Source organism: Aotus nancymaae, unplaced genomic scaffold (assembly GCF_030222135.1).
Source record: "Aotus nancymaae isolate 86718 unplaced genomic scaffold, 86718_ANA_hifiasm-v0.15.2.pri h1tg000250l, whole genome shotgun sequence".
In the NCBI taxonomy this organism is placed as follows: Eukaryota; Metazoa; Chordata; class Mammalia; order Primates; family Aotidae; genus Aotus; species Aotus nancymaae.
This window is the reverse complement of record NW_026988665.1, coordinates 2,253,906-2,277,170: the sequence shown is the minus strand read 5'-3', so window position 1 is coordinate 2,277,170 and position 23,265 is coordinate 2,253,906. Positions and strand designations below refer to the sequence as shown.

Sequence of the window (23,265 nt, the reverse complement as noted above, 5' to 3'; positions counted from 1 at the left end):
CAACGTCCTGTGCTTAGAAGGACAATTCTGAGGGGCATTCCTGTGGCTCCTCAGGGCCCCAGGGACGTAGGGACAGTACAGATGACCCCCAAGGCAGCCCCTGCAATCACACAGGCATTTCCTCCCCGTCTCACCCCACCTCTCACTCCTACCTCCTGGGATCACCTCCCGAAATAACTACAGCGCTGAAGTCTCATATCAGGCTCGGCTTTGGGGACCACCCAAGCTAAGACAGTGGGTCCTGGAGGTGGTCTTATAAACCCCAGGGTGGGGTTGTGGCGCTGGGTCTCACCGGGACAGTGACAACGAGGGCCTCCTGCAAGTGGAAGGTGGGGCAACTGAAAGCTGGCCTGCACAGCGCTCCCCGGGGCTGAGTCTGGAGCCAGCTGCGGCCTCAGGGAATTCTGCGGAAGCCAGAAAGTTCTCCATGGTGGCATTGGAAGGACCCTTCTCTCCTGCAGCCAGAAAGCAGATGGTGCTGAAAATCAGGCCCAGGCGCTGAGCAGAAGAGCCACAGTCCGCAGAGAAGACCGCCGAGCAGTCATATAGGTCGGTTACGCCAAGCTCAGGGCCCCAGCAGGAAGGGCGTCGGAACCGAGGCCTGGCTTGGGGTCACTGGGGGTGAATTCACCCGTGAGTATTACGCTCCCAAGTTCCAGCCCACGTGTTAGAGGAGACGAGGCTTCTATCTGGAGTCTGAAATGATCTCGCCTGGGGCACCTACCTTGAGAGATGCTGGTTGATCAGTTTCCTGTGGCTGCCGTGACAAATGGCCACACAAGGGGTGACTTCTGGCAACAGGAATGTGTTGTCTCATAGTCCTGGAGGCCCGAAGGCCGAAACCGAGGTGTGGGCGGCGCGGGCCCTTTCGCGGCCGTGTGGGAGGGTCTGCCACGGCCTCTCTCCTGGTGCTGGTGGTCCTCGGCTTGTAGGTATGCCACCTCAATCTCCATGTGTCCCCACCAGCCCTCTTCCCCACGCCTCTGTCCTCTTGGCCTAGAAAGACAGAGTGTGGGTTCAGGGCTGACCCTAATCTAACAGGACTCCATCTGACTCCGTCTTCAAAGAGCCTATTTCCAAGTACGGTCCTCCTCCCTGGTGCCAGGGGCGGGGACTCCAGTGTCTCCTGGGGGACGTTACTCGTGACACTCGTCCTCTTCAGAGTGTGCCCTGCCTTCTCTCACCGCAGCCGGGACCCAAGCTGGAGCCTCTGCACAGCCGCAGCAGGGAGGCGATGGCGCGGGTCACCGCGGGTCCTGGCTGGTGGCTCTGGTGAGAACTGGCGGTCTTGGCTGGGATGGTGCAGAGGATGCTGGACCAGGGGCGGCGGGAGGAGGACGTGGAAGCACCCATTTATGGTGACGGATTTCATGTCCCAGCAAGGCAGAAGCGGTCCTGATTCACCTGGAGGAGCGTGAGGAAGGGGTTGCTGTGGGCTGAATGTTTCTGTCGCCCCAAAATTCCTAGGTTGAAATCCTGCCCCCAGGGGTGATGGTGTTAGGAAGTGGGGCCTTTGTGAGGTGCGGAGGTGAGCGGGATGACATCAGGGCCCCCGGAAGAGGCCTGAGAAGGCTTTGGCCACTTTCTGCCACATAAGGACACAGCAGGCAGTCGGCGTCTGCAGCCGGAAGAGGAGGAGGGCCTCACCAGGCCCCCACGCGTGGCACCCTCATCTCAGGCCTGACCGCCCACCCGTCCATGGCAGCCGAAACAGACGCAGGCGGGGTCTGGGGCTGGGGGTGGGCTTGCTGTTGATTTCCTGATTTATTTATTTCTAATTTGTTTTTGAGACAGGTCTCATTCTGTTGCCCAGGCTGAGTGCAGTCACAGCTCACTGCAGCCTTGAGTTCCTGGGCTCAAGCGATCCTCCCACCTCAGCCTCCCGAGGAGTGGGGACCACAGGTGTGCACCACCACACCTGGCTATTTTGTATTATTCTGTTTGTTTTGTAGAGATAGTGTCTCCCTGTGTTCCCCAGGCTCCCAGGCTGGCTTTGAAGTCCTGAACTCAAGAAATCCTCCCACCTCAACCTCCCAAAGTGCTGGGCAGTGCCCAGCTGGGGGGCGGCCCCACTGGGTGAGACCACAGGGACTGCCACCTGCCTGGGTCCCAGGAGGGTCCAGAGGACATGCTCATAGTGGAGCGTCTGGCATGGTGCGGGCACGAGGCAGAGCTGCTGAGAAGCTCCAGGGCAGCTGAGCTGTGCGAACGGCGTCAGCAGGAGGACGCGCCGCCCCGCATCCTGCGACAGGAGCCATGTGGCTGCGCCAGCCACTGGAGGCAAGGTGGGTGTCGGCGCAGGGACGGAGCAGCCCGGGTGCCTGACCCTCGCCGTCAGTGGCTCGTGGACCGCCGTGTCCCTGGGGTGGGCGATGAACACGCAGCTGAGACGGCACCAGACTTGAATAGCCAGAAACAACCCAGGGCCGGGAAGAGAAGGCCGGGACCCGCAGGCGCGGCGGGAAACTGACTCGGTCGCTCATTTCCAGAACTCGGCCGGACGCTGGTTGGAGGAGAGGCTTGGTCTCCTGCAGCACCACACACAGGTGTGATGGAGACCCCCAGCCCATCACTGCTGTGTCTTCAGAGCAGCTCTGTCCCGGAGAAGGGAAGGACTTTGGGATCTCTGGGGGTGCTGAGTGACCAGTGGAGTCCCGGCCCATGGCCATCTGGCAGGTGCATGGACCCATCTGGGGTCCTGCGCTGGTCTGTGGAGTCCACGGCAGTTTGGAGGCCTGAGCCGCTGCCCGGATCCTCACTGTTTCCCTGACCTGTGGGGCGAGGCCCACGGTGGCGGAGAAGGCAAAGCCAGGGCCTCTGGAACCACCCTCGACCCCGGCAAGGACGGCAGCTCCGAAGTCAGCCTTCCTCTGGAGCCCCCCGGCTGGTGGGCTGCGGGCACAGGCAGGGGTTGCCCCACTGAGTTAGCACGAGAGAGTGTTTGCAGGGAGGAGAATGCCTGCAGCTCGGGGGGTCCACCTCTGTGGCTCCCATGCAGGGGCCCAGAGCGGCGCCTGACAAGCGGATGACGAGGCTCTGCCCTCAGTGGGGTCTGGGCCACAGAGCTTGGAGGGTCCACACCTGTGGCTCCCATGCAGGGGCCCAGAGCGGCGCCTGACAAGCGGGTGACGAGGCTCTGCCCTCAGTGGGGTCTGGGCCACAGAGCTTGGAGGGTCCACACCTGTGGCTCCCATGCAGGGGCCCAGAGCGGCGCCTGACAAGCGGGTGACGAGGCTCTGCCCTCAGTGGGGTCTGGGCCACAGAGCTTGGAGGGTCCACACCTGTGGCTCCCATGCAGGGGCCCAGAGCGACGACGACAGTGACACCACCTGACAGGCCGGTGACCGAGGCTCGCCCCTCGGCAGGGCCTCGGTCACTGCGTCAGACGTAACCTCTGCCAGCAGGAGGAGGAGGAGGGCCTCCTGCCGTGGGGGTGCCCGCAGGCTGGCTCGTCACCAGCCCCCGTGACTTCCACGGCTGTCGACGTTGCTGCGGCTGCCACCACCCTGAAGATTCAGCCACGGACGAGCTGAACGTGGCATCTGCTGGAGCAGGTGCAGGCAGAGCGGGGGCTCCCAGCTGCTCTGGGGCCTGGGCTGCGCCCCCCACCCGGCCGCATCTGGTTTAAGCAGCAGCTGTGGGGGCGGATAAAACGCACGCGCGGTCGGTGCCGCCTCCAGCGCCCTCCGTAGCATTGCAGGGTCTCGTCCAGCTTGTACGCTGGGCAGACCTGGGGGTGTGAGCTGGGTGGGGGATGGGGAATAAACGCCCAGCCCCTCATTTTTCAAAAGGACAATTCAGGCTGGGTGGGGTGGCTCGGGTCTGTAATCCCAGTGCTTTTGGAGGCTGAGGCAGGAGGATGCTTGAGCCCCAGGAGTTCAAGACCAGCCTGGGTAACATAGCGAGATCCTGTCTATACTAAAAATTTTGTTTTAAATTTAAAACAATATTTTTAAAGGACGGTATGGAGGCACATTCCCCTTGGCTCTGGGCAGGGGTCCCCAGTGGGGCTGGGACCTGGCTGTCCCAGGTTGTAAAGCGCATTCCTGTTTTTCCTTCTCCCTCCTCCCTCTCTATGGAGCCCAGAGTCACTCGGGGCCTCAGAATGTTGACCTTGTTTCAAGCTAGGGTCTTTGCAGGTGCAGTTAGGACGAGGCCGTGCTTAAGGGGGCAGACCCTAAATCCTTGGCAGGTCCCCGAGAAGAGGAGAAGAGACAGAGGCGGCAGAGTGACTCAGAGACAAGGCAGAGACTGCGGCGGTGCGCCTGCCAGCCCGGGACAGCCAGGGGTTCCCAGCAGCTCCAGAAGCAGGAGGGGCGGGGGGAGGGTTCTACCCGGAGCCTCCACAGGAAACCAGCCCTGCATCACCTTCGTTTGGGGCGTTCGGCCTCCAGAACCAGGAGACAACGGATTTCTGTTGTTTTAAGGCGCCTGGTTCTTGGTAGTCGGTTTAGGCAGTGGACACCCCCAGCCCCAACTAAACTCTCAGCACCCAAGTCTTTGCTTCAGGCTCTGTTTCTAGGGTAACTCACACGAGGACTCTCTCAGGTGTGAGCTCCGTGTGGCCTGTGCACCGCCTGCCTTGCTGGAGGGGAGGGCCGGGGTGATGGCTGACGCCTGCCCCGCCCGGAGAACCTGGACGCTATCCCCTACGTCCTGGCCCTTCTCGCCCCACCTGCAGCCTCCAGCCTCGGGGAAGAGGGGGCCCAGCTCTCAGGGGGCGCTCAGGGGTCAATGTTCATGGCACGCGGTCCAGCCTTCCACGGAGACCAGGAAGCCATCAGCCCCCAAAGACTTGTCCCTGCTGGGATGAGGGCTCATGGAGCCCCGGCAGCCTCTCTGCCCATCAACCTCGGCCCCAGGTTCCTCCGTCACAGGCAACACGGCCTCCCCCTCCCAGGCAGGTTCCTCTCGGCTGCAAACCCTGACCCGCCCCCGCCTTCAGTCTGCTCCTGCCCTCACCACCGGAATAGAAGTCGCATTTGAAAGCATGCACCCTCCCGTCCTTCTTCCTGGCCCTGTAAATATGTGGGCAGACACAGCAGCCTGCCGGGGGGAGTGCGTGCTGGTTGCAGAATCAGGCTCGGCTGCTGCCCGGGCGGGCCTGGCTGCGTGGGTGCCCGAGGCAGTTGCAAAGGCTGGCTTTAAATAGCTCCCCGTGGGTACCAGCCTGAGAAAGAGGGCAGCCTGCGGCCACAAGGAGGACAAGGCAGAGATGGGGCCCAGGGTCCTCCCAACAGAGAGGGGTGTGGGGGGTGGCCCAATAGCCTGCAGGTCCAGGGGATGCCCCCAAATAGTTTCCAGAATCTTGAACCCACCCACCCTTCCCCCAAAGTCCCAGGAGTTGGAGCCGACCGCCCCGGCTGCCCTGGGTGGAAGGCCTGCCCCTGGGTCAGGAGCCTGGGGGCCTGGGGTGGGCGGTGGTGGTGGCAGCCTCGGGCCCAGACTGTAGCTACAGGGTGCGCCATCTGTGGCCTGGGCTCTCGCCCCAGAGCAACGTGGGCTCCAGGGAGGAGGGAGCGGAACCCTGCAGAGAGGCCCAGGGAGCAGAGGGCCGGAGGCGGGATGGTGAGCGGGCCCTGCAGGGGTGTCCCCGTCCTTGGACAGGGAGCTGGCCGGGCTCAGTCTGCCTCGCCCTGGTGTCAGGAGGTGGCTGGGAGCTGCAGCTGACCTAGATCTGGCTCTGCTGCTCCCGGCCACCTGTCCTCTGCTTGCTTCTGATCCGTGGCTACACCAGAGCCCGGTCCGTCCCACCCCCAGGATGCCCTGCTGAACCTCACAACCTCGCCCTGCAGAGCAGGGGCCCAAAAGGGCAGCCTGGGAGTGAGGAGCGGCTGTTAGTAGGTGGCGTGGGGGGTTCCAGCAGGGGACACAGGTGCAGCATGGGGCCATGGTCTGGGCAGGAGGGGGCAATGCCCTCATCTGCTCTCGGGCACAGCCTGGCCCTGGGGGGCGGCAGCTCGGCCTTCGTCCATCCCTAGGTGCAATGCCTGGGCCCCAGGGGTGACTTGATCTCGCTGCCCGCCCCACCCATCGGGGCCGCCACAGGTCATGCTGAAGACAGGTGGCTCATACGGTCACCCTGGGTCCTCGGTGGTATGGGGGTGGGGCCCCCAGACCCAGTTGCCACCCTGATTCCACGGGGCACTGCCCTGGCCAACTTTGCCACCTTGCAAGCCGTCGTGTGGTGGCTCCGGACACCTGGACCCTGCGGCGATGGCAGAGCCCTGGCAGATGCTCCAACTGCTCCCTTCAGGCTCTTCCTCGAGTCGTGACCCGGCACCCCGGAAAACCTGGACCCCTCATTCAGAGCTGCCCATTAGCTGCTCCGATGGCCGGAGGGGTCCTTGGGCTGCAGGGCGGTCACCCTGTGTCTGTGGCAGTGGCCACAGGTGGGAAGGGGCTGTGGTGTTTGTGGGGCCTCGGTGGCCTCAGAGAGCCTATCCTCACATCCAAGAGGGGGCCACGGTGGCACTTAGCCCTGGACACCCACTGGACAAGGGCCCCAGGGACCAAGGGGGCAGCAGTCCTTCTCGCCCCCTCCAGGCCTCTTCTGCATCTCGGCCCTCCCTCAGTACCCCAGACGTGGCTCATCTGGGGTGCAGCCCTTGAGCCCCTGTGTCACCGAGTCTCTGTCCCCGTCTGGTGTTGAGCCCCAGGATCCCAGGAAGGCACCTCAAAAGCCCTGGCTGTGGGACCAGCAGCCCTGAGCTCCCTCCGTCCCAAGGTCACCACAGGCTCCTGCCTCACACCCCTGGAGAAAATGGCCTCATCACAGCCCAGGGACACAGATAGGAGACCCAGTGCCTGAAGTCAGCATCACAAAACCTGGCTCCTCACTTCCCGAAGCTCTTCCCTCGAAGCCTCTCCTGCTTCTCAGGACCCTGCTCCTCTGTTTCCCCTGGGCGAGGTGTGCCCCACCCTGGGTGTTCTGTGGGCTTCCACAGCTAGCTCCCACCAAACGCCGCCCCGCCGCCCGGGAGCCTGCAGCTGGAGAAGGGTGTCGGGCAGCTGGGGTGGGCTCCAGGCAGCTGCACAGGAGTGAGGTGCCCCACAGTGAGCGAGAAGGAACCGGCCCCCGGCCAAGGCTTTATTTCATGCTGGGACCAGCGAGACCTCACAGACGCCTTCGCTGTTCACCGGGTGGACGTCCGCTCCCGCCTCCCACGCGCTCATCCTGATCCCACAGAGCAAAGACCTAGAAACCAGGATCACTGTCTGAGGCTAAAAATCCATGGCTTCTGAAGGGCCCAGACCCCAGCCGGGCTCGGCCTCTCGGTCACACCGTCTGCTGCTTCGTCCGTGCGGGTCTCACGCCGCCTGCCGGGAGCTCCAGGCTGGCCTTTCGGGTGAGGCTGGGGTCCGAGCTCAGGAGGCCGAGGCTTCCCCTTGTTTTCCGAGGCGAGGGTCATCCCACCTCGAAACACGCAGAGAGGAAACACGGCCCGAGGGCTCCTTCTCCCAGGAAGTTTCCGGGCTGCTGCAGCCGGGCAGCAGGATAAGCGAGGGTGGCCCGGGTCCCGCGCTCACATGGCGTACGCCGCCCAGTAGATGACATTGACGGCCGCGAACGCCGCGGGGAACACGGCGCGGGCGTAAATATCGATGGTGTCTGCGTCGATGGGCCTGAGCCGGGCGCGGATGCCCCCCTGGCCTCCGGAGCGGGCTGCCCCCTCCTTCTTGGTCTCTCCCGTCTCCACCCCCACCGACCTGTAGGAGCCCATCAGGTTCCCTGGGATGCGGCGCTGCCGGCGGGAGATGGCTAGCTCCTGCGTGACGCCGGCGGCAGAAAGGGAGAACAGGACGATTGCGTTCCTCACGTCCATCTGCACAGGGCCGGTGGGGAGACAGGGCTGAGTGCCGGTCCACAGGAACTCCCACGCGGGGCCCCAGCCCCCCACGCTCAGGGAGCGCAGCTGGGACCTGCAGTGGGCGGGGGCGGCTGAGGGGTCCTGGTCGGGGCCCCCAGCAGCACTGTCCCTGGCTCAGCCCCAGGCCTCACCTCCGCCCTGGGCCTGGAGACCTTGACCTTGGCCTTCTGCTTCTGCTTCTTCCTGTAGTCAGCGTTGAAGTGCGCGAAGGCATACTCCACCAGAGCGGCGAACACAAAGACGTAGCAGATCCAGAAGTAAACGTCCAGGGCCTTGATGGCCGACGCCCGCGGCAGGGACGAGCGGGCACTGACCATGAGTGTGGTCATCGTCAGCACCGTGGTGATGCCTGCGGGCACAGGTGGTGCCATCACCGTAGCCCTGCCCTCACGCCGCTTGGCCCCAGCCTCGGCGCCTGTGACCCACAGATGAGGGTCTGCTGGCCTCCACCCCCATGCCCACCCCAGGGAGCAGGTACTGCTCCCCCAACTCGGCCTGGTCTGGCTGGTCCTTGCCCCGGGACAGCTGGCACGGTCCGGAGGCCAATGCCGGGCCCCCGGCCAAGGGGTAGGGAGTCCTGCTCCCCAGGCGCCCCTTCCAGCTCCCTTGGAGCAGCGGTGAAGCCCCGTACCTAGAGACACCCTGGCGGGCACTGCTGCCTGACTAATCCAGAAGGAAACCCAGGACATGGCGACCAGCAGGACGGAGGGCATGTATGACTGGATGATGTAGACGCCGCGGTTCCTCCGCAGGTGGAAATGCAGGCTGAGCCGCGGGAACTGGCCGGCTGCGGGGACAGCCACCGTCAGCCCCACCATTGCCCAGCCCAGCCCGCAGCGGGACTCCAGGGCTTCAGGGTTTGGCGGCTGCAGGACCCCCGGCCAGTCTCAGAAGAGCGACAGAGACCCTGCTCTACCCACCAGCCACATGGCCGGAAGTGTCAGGGGACTGGGCCCTAGGTCTGGCTGCAGGACAGGCTGGTCCTGAGCAGGGTCACCCAGAGGAGAGGGAGAGGCTAACGTTGCTCCTGGCCTCACGTTTGCCGGACTTGCCCTGAGGGACCCTCACAGCCAATGGGGAGGGCTCACCCCTTTCTCTCCTAAGGCTCCTGCAGGCACAGCCGGGCTCTGGAAGGAGCCAGCACGGGGCTCACCGGCTCCAGATGATAGGGGGTGGAGGGGAGAAAGGGTGGTGGGGCTGGGGGAGAAGGTGGCCGTGGAAAGCTTGGCCCCTGAGCCCTGCAGACCCCAGGCTAAAAGAGCTCCCCACGCCTCAGGTTCCCTGTAAACCTGGAGTGCTGGGAAGAGGATGAAGATGGGAAGGCCTGACCCAGCCCACACGATGGCAGGCCCGGAGGCCCCGGCCCGGGTGCAGCCAGCGCCAGTGAGCAGGTTCCTAAGGCAGCAGCGTGCCAGCTGCATCCTGGGGGCCCTGGGGGCCTGCGCATGGCTCGACCACAAAGCGTGAAAACCCCAGGCGGGTGCATGGGGAGGGGTGGCAGGTGCTTGTGGAGGGCGGGGGCCCTACCGGACTTGAAGTTCATTAGCTCCGTGGTGAAGCGGTAGCTGGTGATGGTGAACTGCGCCAGCTGCAGCTTGTCCAGCCCGTGGATGTGCTCCTGGCTCTCAGACCAGTAGTAGACGATGTCCTCGGATGAGTAACCGTCTGCGGGAGAAGCACACAGGTGGGCGGCAGAGCCTGGCCCTGGCCCTGGGAGCCCTGGCAGGAGGGCTCCGTCCACACAGAAAGCCTGCAGGGGCTGACGCCATCGTGGCGGGACCCAGCAGGACCCCAGCCGGGAGCGAGGAGGCCCTCGGATCTGGGACCACGTCTGGCTCCCCTGGGCAGGTGGATAGGACAAAGGTGGGGTCATGATTGTCAGGTGACACACAGGGGCTGCTGAGCTGGCTCGGTGGTACCAACCACCAGCCCAGCTCCCCAGGCAGGGCACTGACCCGCCGGCCCGGCTCCCCAGGCAGGGTGCTGACCCACTGGCCCGGCTGCCCAGGCCTTCCGGCCCCTTCTCCTCCTGCCCAGGCTTCTGGATCATGGGGAAGCTGGTTTGGTACTTCTCTGCACCCTGAGCCGGGCCAGGCTGAGCCTCTGTCCCTGCTGGAGAAGCCAGCATGCCCCTCCCCAGGCCGAGAGAAGCCCCCGCCCGCCTCGCATGTCCACTCACAGCTCTCCAGGTCCAGCATGCACTCCTGCTCGTCCATGGGGTACTTGGCCAGGTCCATGTCGCAGGCCACGGTGGAGGTGATTCTGCCAGGACAAGCAGGTCGGTGAGGCCTCGGGGTAAGCCCAGCACTCCAGGGAGCCTGGCAGTTCCCCTGCAGAGACGGCCCCTGAGCACTGGGCTGCCTGGAGCCCCAGCTACATCCAGGCTTTGTTTGCTCAGAATCCGGATAAACCTGAAAACTACGCTCAACTTCACAGACGTTTGTGAGTCTTCCTTTAGGACCATCGAGCACCCAGGCCCTGGCCCAAGCGACTGAGGGCCACATGGGAATCAGCCCAGAGCTGCCACGCACTTGGTTTTCTAGGAGAGGTCAGATATTTAAATTCTTGTGCAAAATATCCTGATTTTTTTGTTTGTCTTTGAGACAGGGTCTCATTCTGTCACCGAAGGTGGAGTGCGGTGGTGCAATCTTGATTCACTACAGCCTCAACACCCGGGGGCTCATGTGATCCTCCCACCTCCACCTCCCAACTAGCTGAGACCACAGGTGCAGACCACCAAGCCCAGCTCATATTTTTCATTATTTTTGTAGAGGCACGGTGCTCCTTCTGTTGCCCAAGCTGGTCTCGAACTCCCGGGCTCAAGAGATCCTCCCACCTCAGCCTCCAAAAAGTGCTGAGATTACATGCATGAGCCACTACACCCAGCTGCCTTCTGATTTTTCAAACGTTGTGAACTAATTCCATTTTTAAGAGGCATGTGTCTGAAAACAGGCTCTCAGACGAATCCGCGCACACACGTGTTCACAGCAGCATATTCACATTCGCCGGCGCCGGAAGCGACCCAAGCGCCCTCGGCAGAGGGATGGGAGGCAGGTGCGGCGTGTCCCTGCAGAGGGCATCACCTGGCCGTGAAGGGGAAGGCGGCCCCGACCCCAGCTTCAGCAGGGATGGACCCTGAGGACAAAAAGCTAGGAACGAAGTCGGAGTCACAGAGGGCCCCACACGTGGCATGCGATTCCCTTTCAATGAGCTCTTCCTGTCTCTGGGCAGATCCGCAGAGACAGAGAGCAGACGGGCGGCCGCTGGGGCTCCGCGGGGCGGCGTCGGGAGGACCTGCTCCGAGGCCGCGTCTCCTTCCGGGGTCCTGACATGTTTTGGGCTGGACAGAGGTGGGTCGCACAACGTGGCGAATCTGCCAGATGCCACCGAATCGTTCACTTTAAAAAGGTTAATTTCGTGTTATGTGAATTCCACCTCATTTTCAGAACCAAAAGGCACTGCATTGGCCAAAAAGCCACATCTGCCGGCTTTCTGTCGGCGACCTTGGAGCGGCTGCTCCCCGGCAGCTGCGGGGGATAAAAATAACCGCACAACCTCGGCCCCCACCCCCAGCTCCCGGCAGCAGAAACCGCTCGAGCCTTCCTGAGCCCCGCAGCATCTGGGCGCCGTCGCGGGGCCTGGGCCGGCTCTCCCGTCAGGGCACTGACCCACCGGCCAGGGCCAGGTGACGCCCGCTCACCGGATGCTGTACAGGATCACGCCGTCGGGCTGCAGCCGGATGAGCTTGTTCTCCACCGTCACGTCGTGGAACCAGGCCGACTTGGCGTTCACGATGAAGGTGTCTGGCAGCCAGAGCTTGTCCACGAAGCGGCTGTCCAGGCCCAGGGTCTCGTTGGTGTGGTTGTAGGACAGCCTGCTGTCCCGCCAGCTCTGGTGCAGGAACACCGTCATGGTGTACTCCTGTGGAGGAGGGGGAGCCGGGGGTCAGCTCACTCCTCCCCCAGGGATGTGCAGCCCGGGGCAGAGGCCGTGGGCACCCACCGTGCCCGGGGCACCTACCATGTTGGCCTCTGAGATGTGGTCGATGCTGGCCACCTCCAGGGCGAGGGCCACATTCACTGGGGGACCTGCGAGGAAGGGGCAAAACGCAGGAGGGCTGAGGCCGGCCCAGCGCGGGAGCCGGGATGGGACCCTGAACGGGTCCCAGTCACACGCAGTCGGCCGTCACGGCCCTAGAAGCTGCACCTCCCTGTCCTTCTCTGTGGGGGCCTGGCTCCGACAGAGCCTCCTGGGATAGCCAGCCTCCCTTGCCCAGAGCCCAGCAGGCCACACACCCACAGCCTCGCCCAGCTCCCGCGGCTCCTGCCGGCCTGGACAACCCCTCACCTCCGATGCCTGGCCGGAAGTTGCGGGCGTAGCCGGCTATCAGCCCGTCCAGGTTGGGGAGCCAGGAGATTTCCAGGTTGGAGCCCACGTAGTCGCCGATGTCATTCATTGCTCTGGGGATGCAAGGCCACTGGTCAGATGGGCCAGGACTTAACTGGATTCCACTGAGCCCGGGTCCCTTCTGGGGACGCAACACTGTTCTGGGCACTTGTTCTGGGCCAGGGCGCAGGGGGCCCGCTGTGGGAGCCCTGGTAGGCAGGGACCTGGCCAGTCCCTGAGGCTCTAGCTGGCCACAAGGATGCCGGGGAGGTCCTCAGCCTCTTCCACCGGCCCTGACCCGGCTTCCTCCTCTGACCTCAGCGTGCACTCTGCCCTCCTGGCTTTGAGGGAGGTGGCCTGGCGTGGGCCAAGCTCCCAGGATAACAGCCAAGACCCCCCCAGCATGGGCCAAGCTCCCAGGATAACAGCCTCCCTGACTCCCTCCTCTGCCAGCCCTCAGAGGCCGGCCTCAGGGTCTCCACCACTGGGGTCCCTCACCGAAGACGCCTCCCTGTCAGCTTCTGAGGGCGAAGCTTCCCCCCGTAGGTGGTGTGGAGAAGGGGAATGTGAGGAGGAGGCAAGGGGTGGGGACAGGAAGCGGACAGGGCCCCAAAATCAGGGCCCACAGCCTCCTGCTCTGTCTCCTCCCAGGAAGGCCCAGGGTGGGGCCCAGGTCCCCAAGTGCCATGTGCTCCTGGGGTGTAGCTCAACCTCGGCGCAGCTTGGGGCAGCTCTCAGGGCCGGGGGATGCCCACGCTTGAGGGAGGCATCCCCTCCCCGTGCACACCATGCTGTCAGAGCCAGGAGCACCCCAGCACCCCCGGCCCCATCCGCTCGCCTGCACTGGGTTCAACAGTGGCCCCCAAAATGCACATCTACCCGAGCCTCATGTGAGCTTATGTGGGAATGAGGTCTTGGCAGCTGTAACTAGTTAAGATGAGGCCACACTGGATTGTGTGGGCCCTAGACCCAAGCACCGGTGTCCTGAGAAGAGAAGAGGGAAGCAGCCCGGTAACCGTGGAGGCAGAAATTGCGGCGAGGTGTCCACGGGCCACGGGAGACCGGCCGGGAACAGAGCTTCCCTCAGAGCCTCCAGGGAGCCAGCCCCACCCACACCGTGACTTCCAGCTTCTGGCCTCCCGAGCTGTGAGAGGAGGAGCGTCCATCATTTGGAGCCGTCCAGTTTGTGGCGATGGTCGCACCCGTCCTCCTGCACACAGGGCGGGGATTGGTCCCGGGCTGCGACCTTGAGAATAACCCCCCTGCATCCTCAGAATCACTTCTACCCAAGCGGGTGGAGGAGTGGCTGCAGGCGTGGCCTCCGGCTCACCAAGCCCCTGAGCCTGGCCCGAGCCCTCCCGGAGAGGTGAGGGGTGGAGACCGGAGTCAGCGGCCTCCAGCTCCCCAGCCAGCCTAGAGACAGATTCGACCCCAGGGCAGACACAGCCTCGAGCAGACGCCCCATGCTGGGCCACTCCACCAGGCCAGCCAGCGAAGAGCACAGTCCCTGGCTTCCTCCACGCCTGACTCCCAGGACCCTCCTGAGTGCACCTCCCGCCACAGCCCTCGGCCTTCTGCTCCCTCAGAGACCGCGACCTGGGCTTGGGGCGCCCCTCTGCACTGCCTGTCAGGCACAGCCAAGCGAGCAGCCCCCTCCCCATCGTCCCACGAAGGCCACCTGCAGCCCACTCTCCTTGTCTCTCCAGCTCCAGCTCCAGCCCCCTTGAGTCCTGGGATTCCGAAGGGGGAGGCAAGGGGCGGGGCCCAGGGGTCCAGGGCTTCAGGCTCAGTCCGGCCCATGGTGCTGCGTGAGCAGATCCAAAGCTTAAACCCGCAGTTCTGGAGAAGCACAAGGGCGCAGGGAGGTGGACACTCCCCCTGCCTCTCCCCAAGTCCTGCCTTGACCCTGCTCCGTACACTTTACCCTCAGGTGCATCCTGGGGCCCCTGAGGACCACCGGGGTTTGGGAGACAGCAGGCGGCGCTCAGGCCCTCTCTCTTTCCATCGGAACCACGTTTCTTCTTGTTTCACACACTGGCCTTTCACAGATTTTGACTTTGAACCAAACGCTCCTCAGCTAACGAGATTTTGCCAACCCCGATCTGTCCCGGATGACCACGGTGGCCCAACTCTGGCAGGAGGAGCAACCCAAAGGCAGCCTCCAGGGCCGCTGTCCACCCAGACCCACGACACCACGCCCACCGGACCCCCAGGAGTGGCCCGGCGCAGGGCTACAGAGGGGCAGGCACTTTGGTGACCAAGGATAAGATGGAATCAAATTAAGTCCCGGCCTGAGTAAAGCACAATTAAAAATGCAAATGGAAGTCGCCCTGAAGGTCAGATGCAAAGGGATCTGAGTGAGGCTTTATTTTTGGACCAGCCCAGCTGCCATCTAGCCTGCCTGGAATGAGGCCATAGGAGACACCGTCCTTCCCGGGCCACGTCTCTTGCCCATCTCGGGGTGGTGGCATGTGTGGGGGTGCACAAAGCCAAGGCCAGGGGCAGCCTCCACTATGAAGCTCACCTGGAGGCGCCTCTGCCATCCCCTGGGTGCGAGAAGGAAGCGGGCTCCACGCCATTTCTCACCTAGGAGAGCGGCCAGTCGCTTTCCCACTGTGAACAGATGGGAAGGGCCAGCGTGCAGAGGGCGGTGTGCTTCATGCCAGACTCTGGGGTCTGGAGGGCCCCCACGTCCTCAGTTCAGGATGTACAGGGCAGGCAGAGTTAGTGGGGTTGGGGGCACACGCCCTGCACCTGGGGGGCTTGGCACGGGGTTGGGACGTCTGGACTCTGGTGAGTCGTGGCGATCTCGGGAGAGGGCTGCTGCCTCACCTGGTGGCCCTGGGGCCCAGTAGTGGCTTGGGCTTGGAGTTTCCTTTGGGTGGATGGACAGAGAGGCCCAGGGCCCTACACCAGGCTACAAGTCTACACTCGGATTTAGGACTCCAAACTCGGGGACAGAGTGGGCGCCCTGAACACATGGCAGCTTCCACCTCTGGTTGCTCTCCATGCTCGCCCGGCCTCCTGCCCTCCTGGCCCCGCTGAAAAACAAAGCCATCCCTGTCACTTGTCTGTGCCCTGGGGATAGACAGGAAAGGTAGGTGTAGCCAGGATCCTCCCCCTCCAGGCTCCTCCACGGCGCACACCCAGCCCACAGATCCCACAGCTCTGCTTTTAGAGCAGCACAAGGCTCCCAGCGTCGCAGTTACCAAGGCAAAGAGGAGCCCCGCCACCAGCGCACCGCGAGCTGGCACGGCAGGAGCCGCCGCACAGCTTCTCCAGGGAGACAGAGGTGCCGCCAGCCCGGAGGGCCACCCACACGGGCACGCAGGCGGCAAGCTCGGTGCCTGCTGCGTGCACCGGGCTTCAGACTCTGGCCCGACCCACGGCCGCCACGCAGGATGCTCCCTTCCTATCCCGCCCAGCCTTTCCCACCAGGAACTGCTGCCATGGGGACCTGGGGTGATGGCCGGAACGGGTCCCAGGACCTCTAGCACTGCTCCAGACGAGGACCCCGAGACTCAGGGAAGGGAGAGCGGCTGTCCTGGGTTCTGCAGTGGATGGGCACAGACACGGACGGGAGGAGAGGCCTGCATGGACAGCACCCTGCTAAGTCTGAAGGTGGCCCCAGGGCTGAGCCGGCAAGTGCTTCCACCCTGGGGGGACTCCCCAGGCCTGCCCCTAGACACCAAGAGCAGCGGGTCGAGCCCACACGTGTGTGTGGACAGGATGGCCTCAAAGGAGAGGCTGTAGCGTGCAGCCAGGTGGGAGCTGTTTTTACCCAGAGAGTGAGATGGGAGCTCAGAGAAGCAGTGCGCCTCCCACCTTGCAAGGTGTGCTCCCCAATGGCACCCCTCTTCCAGGGATGGCAATGACCACGGGCCCAGAGGCCGCCCTCCTGGCTGGGTCATGGCCTTCTAGCTTTTCTGCTCTGGGAAACAGGCACAGAATCCCTTCCCCAATAGCCCAGGAGCCAGATGCAGGCCACAATTAAGCATCTTCAGATTTTAGAAAAGGGAGATGGTGCACCCAGGGGCTGGGGCTGGGGGCAGCCTGGAGGATTTCCCGGCAGGAAACGTATATAGATAGGCCCCGAGGCAGGATTAATAAAGGTGAGAGGAGCCTCACGTCTGTGTAGGACAGGACTTGCCCCAAACGAGCTCTGGTGTCAACCTAGGGCTAAAACTTTGGGGATTCAGAGCGGTCTGGAGTTTAGCCTCTTGGCTAAGTGGCTGTGGGCCTGGGCTGGCAGCTGGCCCCATGCCTCCAGCACGGCATCTACGACTGTGCCCCGACGCTCTGCCCTTCCTCTCACCTTGAAGGAGAGAAAGGACAAAAGGGACTGATGGAAGAACAAAGCTCTCCCCAGGACAGGGGCTGCTTAGAGCCGAGCAGTGCTGGCCCCGAGGCCTCCTGACGGGCACACGGCCTCCTGGGCTCTGTCCCCTGCACCTCCAACAGGAAAGCTCTGAACCTCGTCCAGGGCTGGGTGCCGCCACCTCTACTGAGGCCAGCCACCACTATCTCCACATCTTCACCGTCTCAGATCCCGAATGCTGGGGGATGGGTTTTTGCTGTTTCTTCTGCGGTCTTTGAGATGATTTTCAAAGACACCCCTAAATGTCCTCCCAGGAGTGGCTCCTAGGGAAGGTGGCCATGCCCAGTGGTGGGGCCAAGTTGCCCGGGGGTGTCTGGGGAGCCTGTTTCAGATCTCCAGAGAAGAGGGAAGTGGGGGGGACTCTGTAAGCCAGAGGGGCTCCCAGACCTGGGGGACCTTCTTCTCAGCCTCTTCCTTCTCTGGGGAGGCCCCCCCAATACAGTGAAGAAATCCACCATCTCTTTTCTGTTGCCAGGGGCGCCTGGCCGCCGTCCACCTGCACACACTCAGGAGTTCTGTCTACATCATTTGAAACGGGCTCCGAAAGGGGCCCCCGGAGGCCGGGCCCACCCTCCACAGCGACACAGCCCGTCAGTACCGGACCCGTTGGCTGGGGAAGCTCATTCGGATAAACTGAAAGCGTCCCCCGCAGCGAAGCGAGCAGCCTCCCCGCGCCGAGGTCCCGGGTCTCTCCTCCCTCCTGCCTGCGGTCCGCGGCGGGACCCCCGAGTGCCGGGACCGGGGCCCTCCACGCGCGCGGCGGAGCTGGAGGAACCGGGGGGCTCGGACGCCCTCGCCTCGCTCGGGGCGCCGGTTCAGCACCGGACGGTGGACAGCGCCGGGGCGGGGGCGGGGGCGCGTGGCCGCGTCCCGGGCCAAGGGCAGCGTCGGGGCGAGTTCGCCCCGGGCGCCCGAGGGCGAGACCCGGGGGAGGAAGGACGCGGGGGAGGAGGGAGGACGCGGGGCTCGCAGACTCGGGGGGCGCGGGGTGGCGCGGCCGCTCTCCCAGCCGCTCTCTCGGGCAGAAGCGGGACCCCCCATCCCCCGACTCCCCTCGACCCCCCGCACCCCGGACCCCCGGACCCCCGGAGCCCGCCCGCTCACCGGGTGCCGCGGAGCAGCTGCGCGCAGAGCAGCAGGAGCGGGGCCAGCAGCCGGGCGGGCGCGTCCATGGCCGCGGCGGGCTCGGCGGGACGGGGTCCGCGCAAACTTGGCTCGCGGCGGCCGCGGCGGCGGCACAGGCGGGCGGGAGACCGGAGAGCGCGGCGCGAGCGCGAGGGGGCGGATGGAGCGCGGAGCCCGCCCCGAACCCGCCCCGAGCCCGCCCCGAGCCCGCCCCAGCCCGCGGCTGCCCTCCCCCTTTCCCTCCCCTCCCCTCCCCCCGCCCCCACCCGCCTCTCCGCCAGCAGCGCCCCCACTTCGCGGGCGGCGCCCCCGGACCAGGGCCGGACACTCCGGACCGCCGCCCTTGCGCCGCAGATGGGACCTCCGCGTGTCCGCGTGGGAGGCGACCCAGGCGCAAACCCCCGTGGACACGGCGGCCGAACCTCGTCCCGAGGCGGTGTGTGGGACTGCACGTCCGCGTGGCGGATTTTGGGTTTTGGCAGTGCCAGGGGTTTGGTTGTTGAGGGGATGGGGAGTGGGGAGGGGGCATCCCCGCAGCTGCGGGCGGGGGGCGGGGGAGAGAGAGAGTCACCGACGACACGACTTTGGGAGCAGTCCTGGTCCTGGGGACCCTGGATGGGGCGGGTGGGGAGGAAAAGCGGATGGCGGCTGTCCCCGCAGGCCGCAGGTCGCAGGTCTGACTGCACCGCCCCCTGCCCTCCCCGCCTCGGGGCCCCAGGTCCGCCCTCCGCGCCCCCAGGATCTGAGCGAGCGGAGGCCTCACCATCTCCTGCCTTCACTCTTTTGAACGTGAACTTGTGCTGCTCACAAACTTTAACGTCGCTGTGTCGTGTATTCACTCCTGGGCTCGTGATGTCGCTGACCCACACTGTGACCCCTCGTGAAAACACTTGGAAATGGCGAAGCTGTCCCCTGGCTGAGAGCTTCTGGATGAAGGGCCCCGCCACAGGCGCAGGGGGCAGATGGAGGCAAGTCCAGAGACCGGCCTGCTGCGGATTCCGGCCCAGTCCCTCCTGCGGGGAACAGGAGAATGAGGCTGGGCCCAGCTTGCTTTCTCAAATCGGGGACGGGGCCCCAAAAAAGCTCAGCAGGTCTCAGCTCCAAGGCCCCCTTCCCGGCTGCTCACCGGCCCCTCCCGAAGGGGGTCCTTTGGGTACAGAAGCACTGGCCCCACCTCCCCCGTGTGCCCGGGGTTCCCGGCCCAGCCTGTGCTGTGCACCCGTCTCTCTGGGCATCGGCAACCTGGTTCCCACGTGTCCCTGGGTGCCCAGAGCTGGACCCGCCCCCGGTGAGAGGCACTATTGTTTTCATTCCTCGCCCTCCAAACGGGGGTCTTGTCCGTCTTCTCCTTGGTGGTGTCTCGGACACAGTAGGGGCTCAGCAAATGCAGGAGGTGCAGGCCCGCGTCTGCAAAGCCCACGCGCCCGCCGTGGCCAGCGCCTCTGCCTCAGGACAGTGCCCTCCCTCCCCGCCGCCCTCCCTGTCCTTCATTCCTGAGCTTTGGAACCAAGCAGTGTTGACCTTGACTCCCTCCACCCAGCTCATTCAAGATGACTCAGACCCCACCGCCATTTTCTTCACTCTCCTCTATTATCTGGGGCACCACGTTAACATTTCATTTTCTTGCTTTTTTTTTTAAGAGACAGGGTCTTGCTCTGTAGCCCAGGCTGGAGTGCAGTGGCACGATCTCAGCTCACTGTAGCCTCCACCTCCTGGGTTCAAGGGATCCTTCCACCTCAGCTTCTGGAGGAGCTGGGGCCACAGATGCAGGTCACTACACCCAGATAATTTTCTGTTTTTTGTAGAGATGGGATCTCACTGTGTTTCCCAGCCTGGTCTCAAACTCCCAGCATCAAGGGATCCTTCTCCTTGACTTCCCAAAGTGCTGGGATTGCAGGCGTGAGCCTCTGCGCCCGGCCTTCTGACTGGTGTTTCACTTTAGATCTGAAGAACGGGAATTTTCATAATTTCTTATTCAAGGTTTTCGAGAATTAGTTTGTTGACATTTCCGAACTTCCGTCCCATTCTGATGTGTATAAGCCGTCGGCCTCCTTATCCCCATCCTCCACCCAGAGAAGCTCCGACCACCCCAGAACCAGGAACGCCAGCCGGGGAGCAGCCTCGCCCAGCGGTCAGGAGCTGGCGCCTGCGTGGCCGGCACCTGGTGGAGGGACCCTGGGACAGGGAGTTTCCATGTCCCTGAGATGGAAGCAGCTCACTCCTCGGCCACTTTTGGGAATCTGGGAAGAGCTGCAGGAGTCGGAGGTCTGGGTGCCAGTCCCAGCTCCGCTCCAAACTGGCTGGTGACCTCAGGGAATTATTTCCCAGCTTTGTTTTCTTCTTTTACAAAATGATGGGGTGAGAGTCGCAATTGGGTTCCTCGGTGTCAGAAGTGCAGGACGCTGAACTCTGTTAGAAAGAGTCTTGGGTCGTCTTGTTTGACGACGAGCATCCCCCTTGCAGAGGCGTGGGCTGCCTGCTCTCTGGGGAACATGGAGCCTATGCCCTGCAACGTCTTGTTCTTCGGGAGAACCCACCCTCCGAGTGAGACTTTGATGAGGCTTTCAGAATCAGCCACAAGGAGGATGTCCATCAGTGCAAGTCTCCCCATTTGAGATGAGGTGTGTGCTCCTCACCCCCTTGTCTTGGCACCGAGAGTGCAAAGTGGGGGGTCTGGCAGCTCAGACTTCACACCCAGAGCCCTCGGCCCCTACACACCCAGTATTCCTTCACAGCCACTCTCACTGCTTACTGGAGCACGTGGAACTGCCTCTCCATTGGGAGGATCTGTCCAGAGCCCTCTGCGTGGGTGCTTAGGGCAAGAGCTGCTGCCTGTTTCTTCTGCTCAGCGCAGGGAGGTTATACCCTCCCCACATGGCGTGGAGCGGAATGCGCGCACTTGGCTCCGGAAGGAATGAACGTCCTGCGCCTTAGCCCCTGGGAGTCGCTGCCTCGGTTCTTCCCTGGGCAGCGACGTCCTACAGGGCACGCAGAAAGCCACACAAGTGTGGTCTGCGGGTTGAGGTGGACATTCAGCCGCCGGCCTGCAGCCCACTTACACTGTTTCTTCTGGGCTGACACCTTGCCGGATGCTGGGATGCCCACAGCGCAGGGGAAGGGACGGCGTCGAGTCCGAGGCGTGGGCGGGGAGCTGGCCCCTGTCCACTGCTTCAGCTCGGCAGCAGCAGGACGGCCCCGGGAGGTGGAGGTGACTCACCGGGATCCGCGAGAGAAAACGGCGCTCGCTAAATTTAAACCCCTCTCCTGATGTATTTGTGAGGTTGTTCTGCTACTTTCCTGGGAAAATGCAGCAAACACAGAAAACGGCAGGGACGCAGGGAAGAACGTTACCGAGTTTGGATGACAATTATTAATCCTGTGATTTTCAGATGGATCCGTTCATTTGGATAAGCAGAGGAAACTTGGCAGAAACGACCGGATGCGAAATGCGTGCAGCAGCCTGAGCCGGGCCGTGGCCTGCCGTGAAGGCTGCGGTTCCCCCAGAACCCACGCTCAGTGGCGCTGCTGCCTCCAGCCTCCAGGGCCCTGAGGACCGGAGAGCAATCCAGCTCCACCACTTAGAACATTTTTTCCATACTTGAGTTAAATAGATATCCAAGAACAATTACTCATTTCTAATGTGGAGAAGTCGGTGTTCTATTCTCGGATTTTATGTTTTTAAAGTGGCAATTTGAATTCTTTCTGCGGTAGAAAACCTTAAAGACAAAGTAACATTTCTAACAAAAGGGCTGTCGATCAAGTGACAAACACATCCTGCTTTACATCCCAGCACGACTGAGGCGACAGCATGCAAACGCCTCAGACGGGCTGCTGGGGGAGGCAGGAGTTGGCCACCCGACACACGGACATGGGGCTTTGCCATGTTGGCCAGGCTGATCTCGAACTCCTGACCTCAGGTGATCAGCAGCTCGTCAACAGGACTGTCCAGCAGGAAGCTGGGTTTGCAGCCTCTTCCCAGGGCTCCCGCGATCCCTCCCATCGTGTGGTGTGGCCTTCCTCCTCACATGTGATCCGGACCAAGCAACCTGCCGTTCCCATCCATCAAGAGTGATGGGCCAGACACGGCGGCCACGCCTGTGATCCCAGCACTGTGGGAGGCCGAGGCATGAGGATCAGTTGACCCCAGGAGATTGAGATCAGCCTGGGCAACATAGGGAGACCCCATCTCTACAGAAAAAAAGTTAGACATGTGTGGTGGTGCAGGCCTGTGGTCCCAGGTATTCAGGAGGCTGCAGTAGGAGGATGGTTTGATTACAGGAGGTGGAAACCACAGTGAGCCATGATCGCACCACTGCACTCCAGCCTGGGTGACAGAGCGAGACCCTGTGTCTAAAAATAAAAATCAAAAGGCAGGTGCAGTGGCTCACACCTGGAATCCCAGCATATTGGGAGGCCGAGGCAGGCAGATCACTTGAGGACAGGAGTTCGAGACCAGCTTGGCCAACATGGTGAAACCCCATCTTTTCTAAAATACAAAAATTAGCCTGGTGTGGTGCTGTGTGCCTGTGATCCCAGCTACTGGGGAGGCTAAGCGGGAAGCGGAGATTGCAGTGAGCCGAGATCGCACCACTGTACTCCAGCCTGGGTGACAGAGACCATCTCAAAAAATAAAATAAAAAGAGTGATGAGACATCCGAGATTCATTTATAAAAAGCTGTGGTTCAGGTCTCGGGGCACTCTTGCCCCTCCTCACTTTGATGAAGCCAGTGCTGTGTTGCCCGCTGAGGTGGGGAGGCTCACGGGCCAGGAACTGAAGGCAGCCGTGAGAGTCAGGCCCTACGCCCCACCCCGAGACAGAGGGAACTCACTCCGACAGCCACTCTGGGATGCTGCCGCCGTTGAGCGTGGAGGCCGCGGTCCTGGCTGACATCTGACTGCAGCTTTGTGAGAGAGACTGAGCTGGGACGCAGACCTCCCAAGCCCAAGACGACACACTGCTTTCAGCTGCCGCGTGTCACCGTGTGCCGTGGACTCCTCGCAGAGCAGTCCTGTGTGCCTGGCGTCCCTCAGCGCCACACTCGGTAGAGCCGCCACCCTGCGAATTGTTTACTGCTGAGTAATACTTCACTCCACTGCACGCTCACACCTCGGTCTGTTTACTGCCGAGTAATACTTCACTCCACTGCACGCTCACACCTCGGTCTGTTTAACTGCCGAGTAATACTTCACTCCACTGCACGCTCACACCTCGGTCTGTTTAACTGCCGAGTAATACTTCACTCCACTGCACGCTCACACCTCGGTCTGTTTAACTGCCGAGTAATACTTCACTCCACTGCACGCTCACACCTCGGTCTGTTTACTGCCGAGTAATACTTCACTCCACTGCACGCTCACACCTCGGTCTGTTTAACTGCCGAGTAATACTTCACTCCACTGCACGCTCACACCTCGGTCTGTTTACTGCCGAGTAATACTTCACTCCACTGCACGCTCACACCTCGGTCTGTTTACTGCCGAGTAATACTTCGCTCCACTGCACGC

The 23,265-nt window shown here is 62.9% G+C and overlaps 1 protein-coding gene and 1 long non-coding RNA gene across 3 annotated transcripts; one reads left to right on the top strand and one right to left on the bottom strand.

The window, feature by feature from the left end:
* Positions 1-7,076: 7,076 nt before the first annotated feature.
* On the bottom strand, positions 7,077-17,887 carry GABRD (gamma-aminobutyric acid type A receptor subunit delta). 2 transcript variants are annotated; one of them, XM_064371921.1, is made up of 9 exons: positions 17,740-17,887; positions 12,219-12,331; positions 11,892-11,959; positions 11,572-11,792; positions 10,051-10,133; positions 9,399-9,536; positions 8,503-8,658; positions 8,003-8,220; positions 7,077-7,826 (listed from the first exon to the last, which is right to left on the bottom strand). In XM_064371921.1, exons 1-9 carry the CDS (start codon positions 17,805-17,807, stop codon positions 7,527-7,529), a joined length of 1,365 nt encoding a protein of 454 aa, XP_064227991.1. In that variant the 5' UTR covers positions 17,808-17,887; the 3' UTR covers positions 7,077-7,526. The 2 variants fall into 2 exon arrangements, with proteins under 2 accessions (XP_064227991.1, XP_012323307.2); XM_012467884.3 differs by lacking the exon at positions 17,740-17,887 and adding an exon at positions 14,782-14,887.
* A 593-nt stretch (positions 17,888-18,480) lies between these two features.
* LOC135273064 (uncharacterized) lies at positions 18,481-21,772 on the top strand. Its single transcript, XR_010340941.1, has 3 exons — positions 18,481-18,728; positions 19,566-20,381; positions 21,150-21,772. It is a non-coding gene; the product is annotated as an uncharacterized LOC135273064 (long non-coding RNA).
* Positions 21,773-23,265: the final 1,493 nt, after the last annotated feature.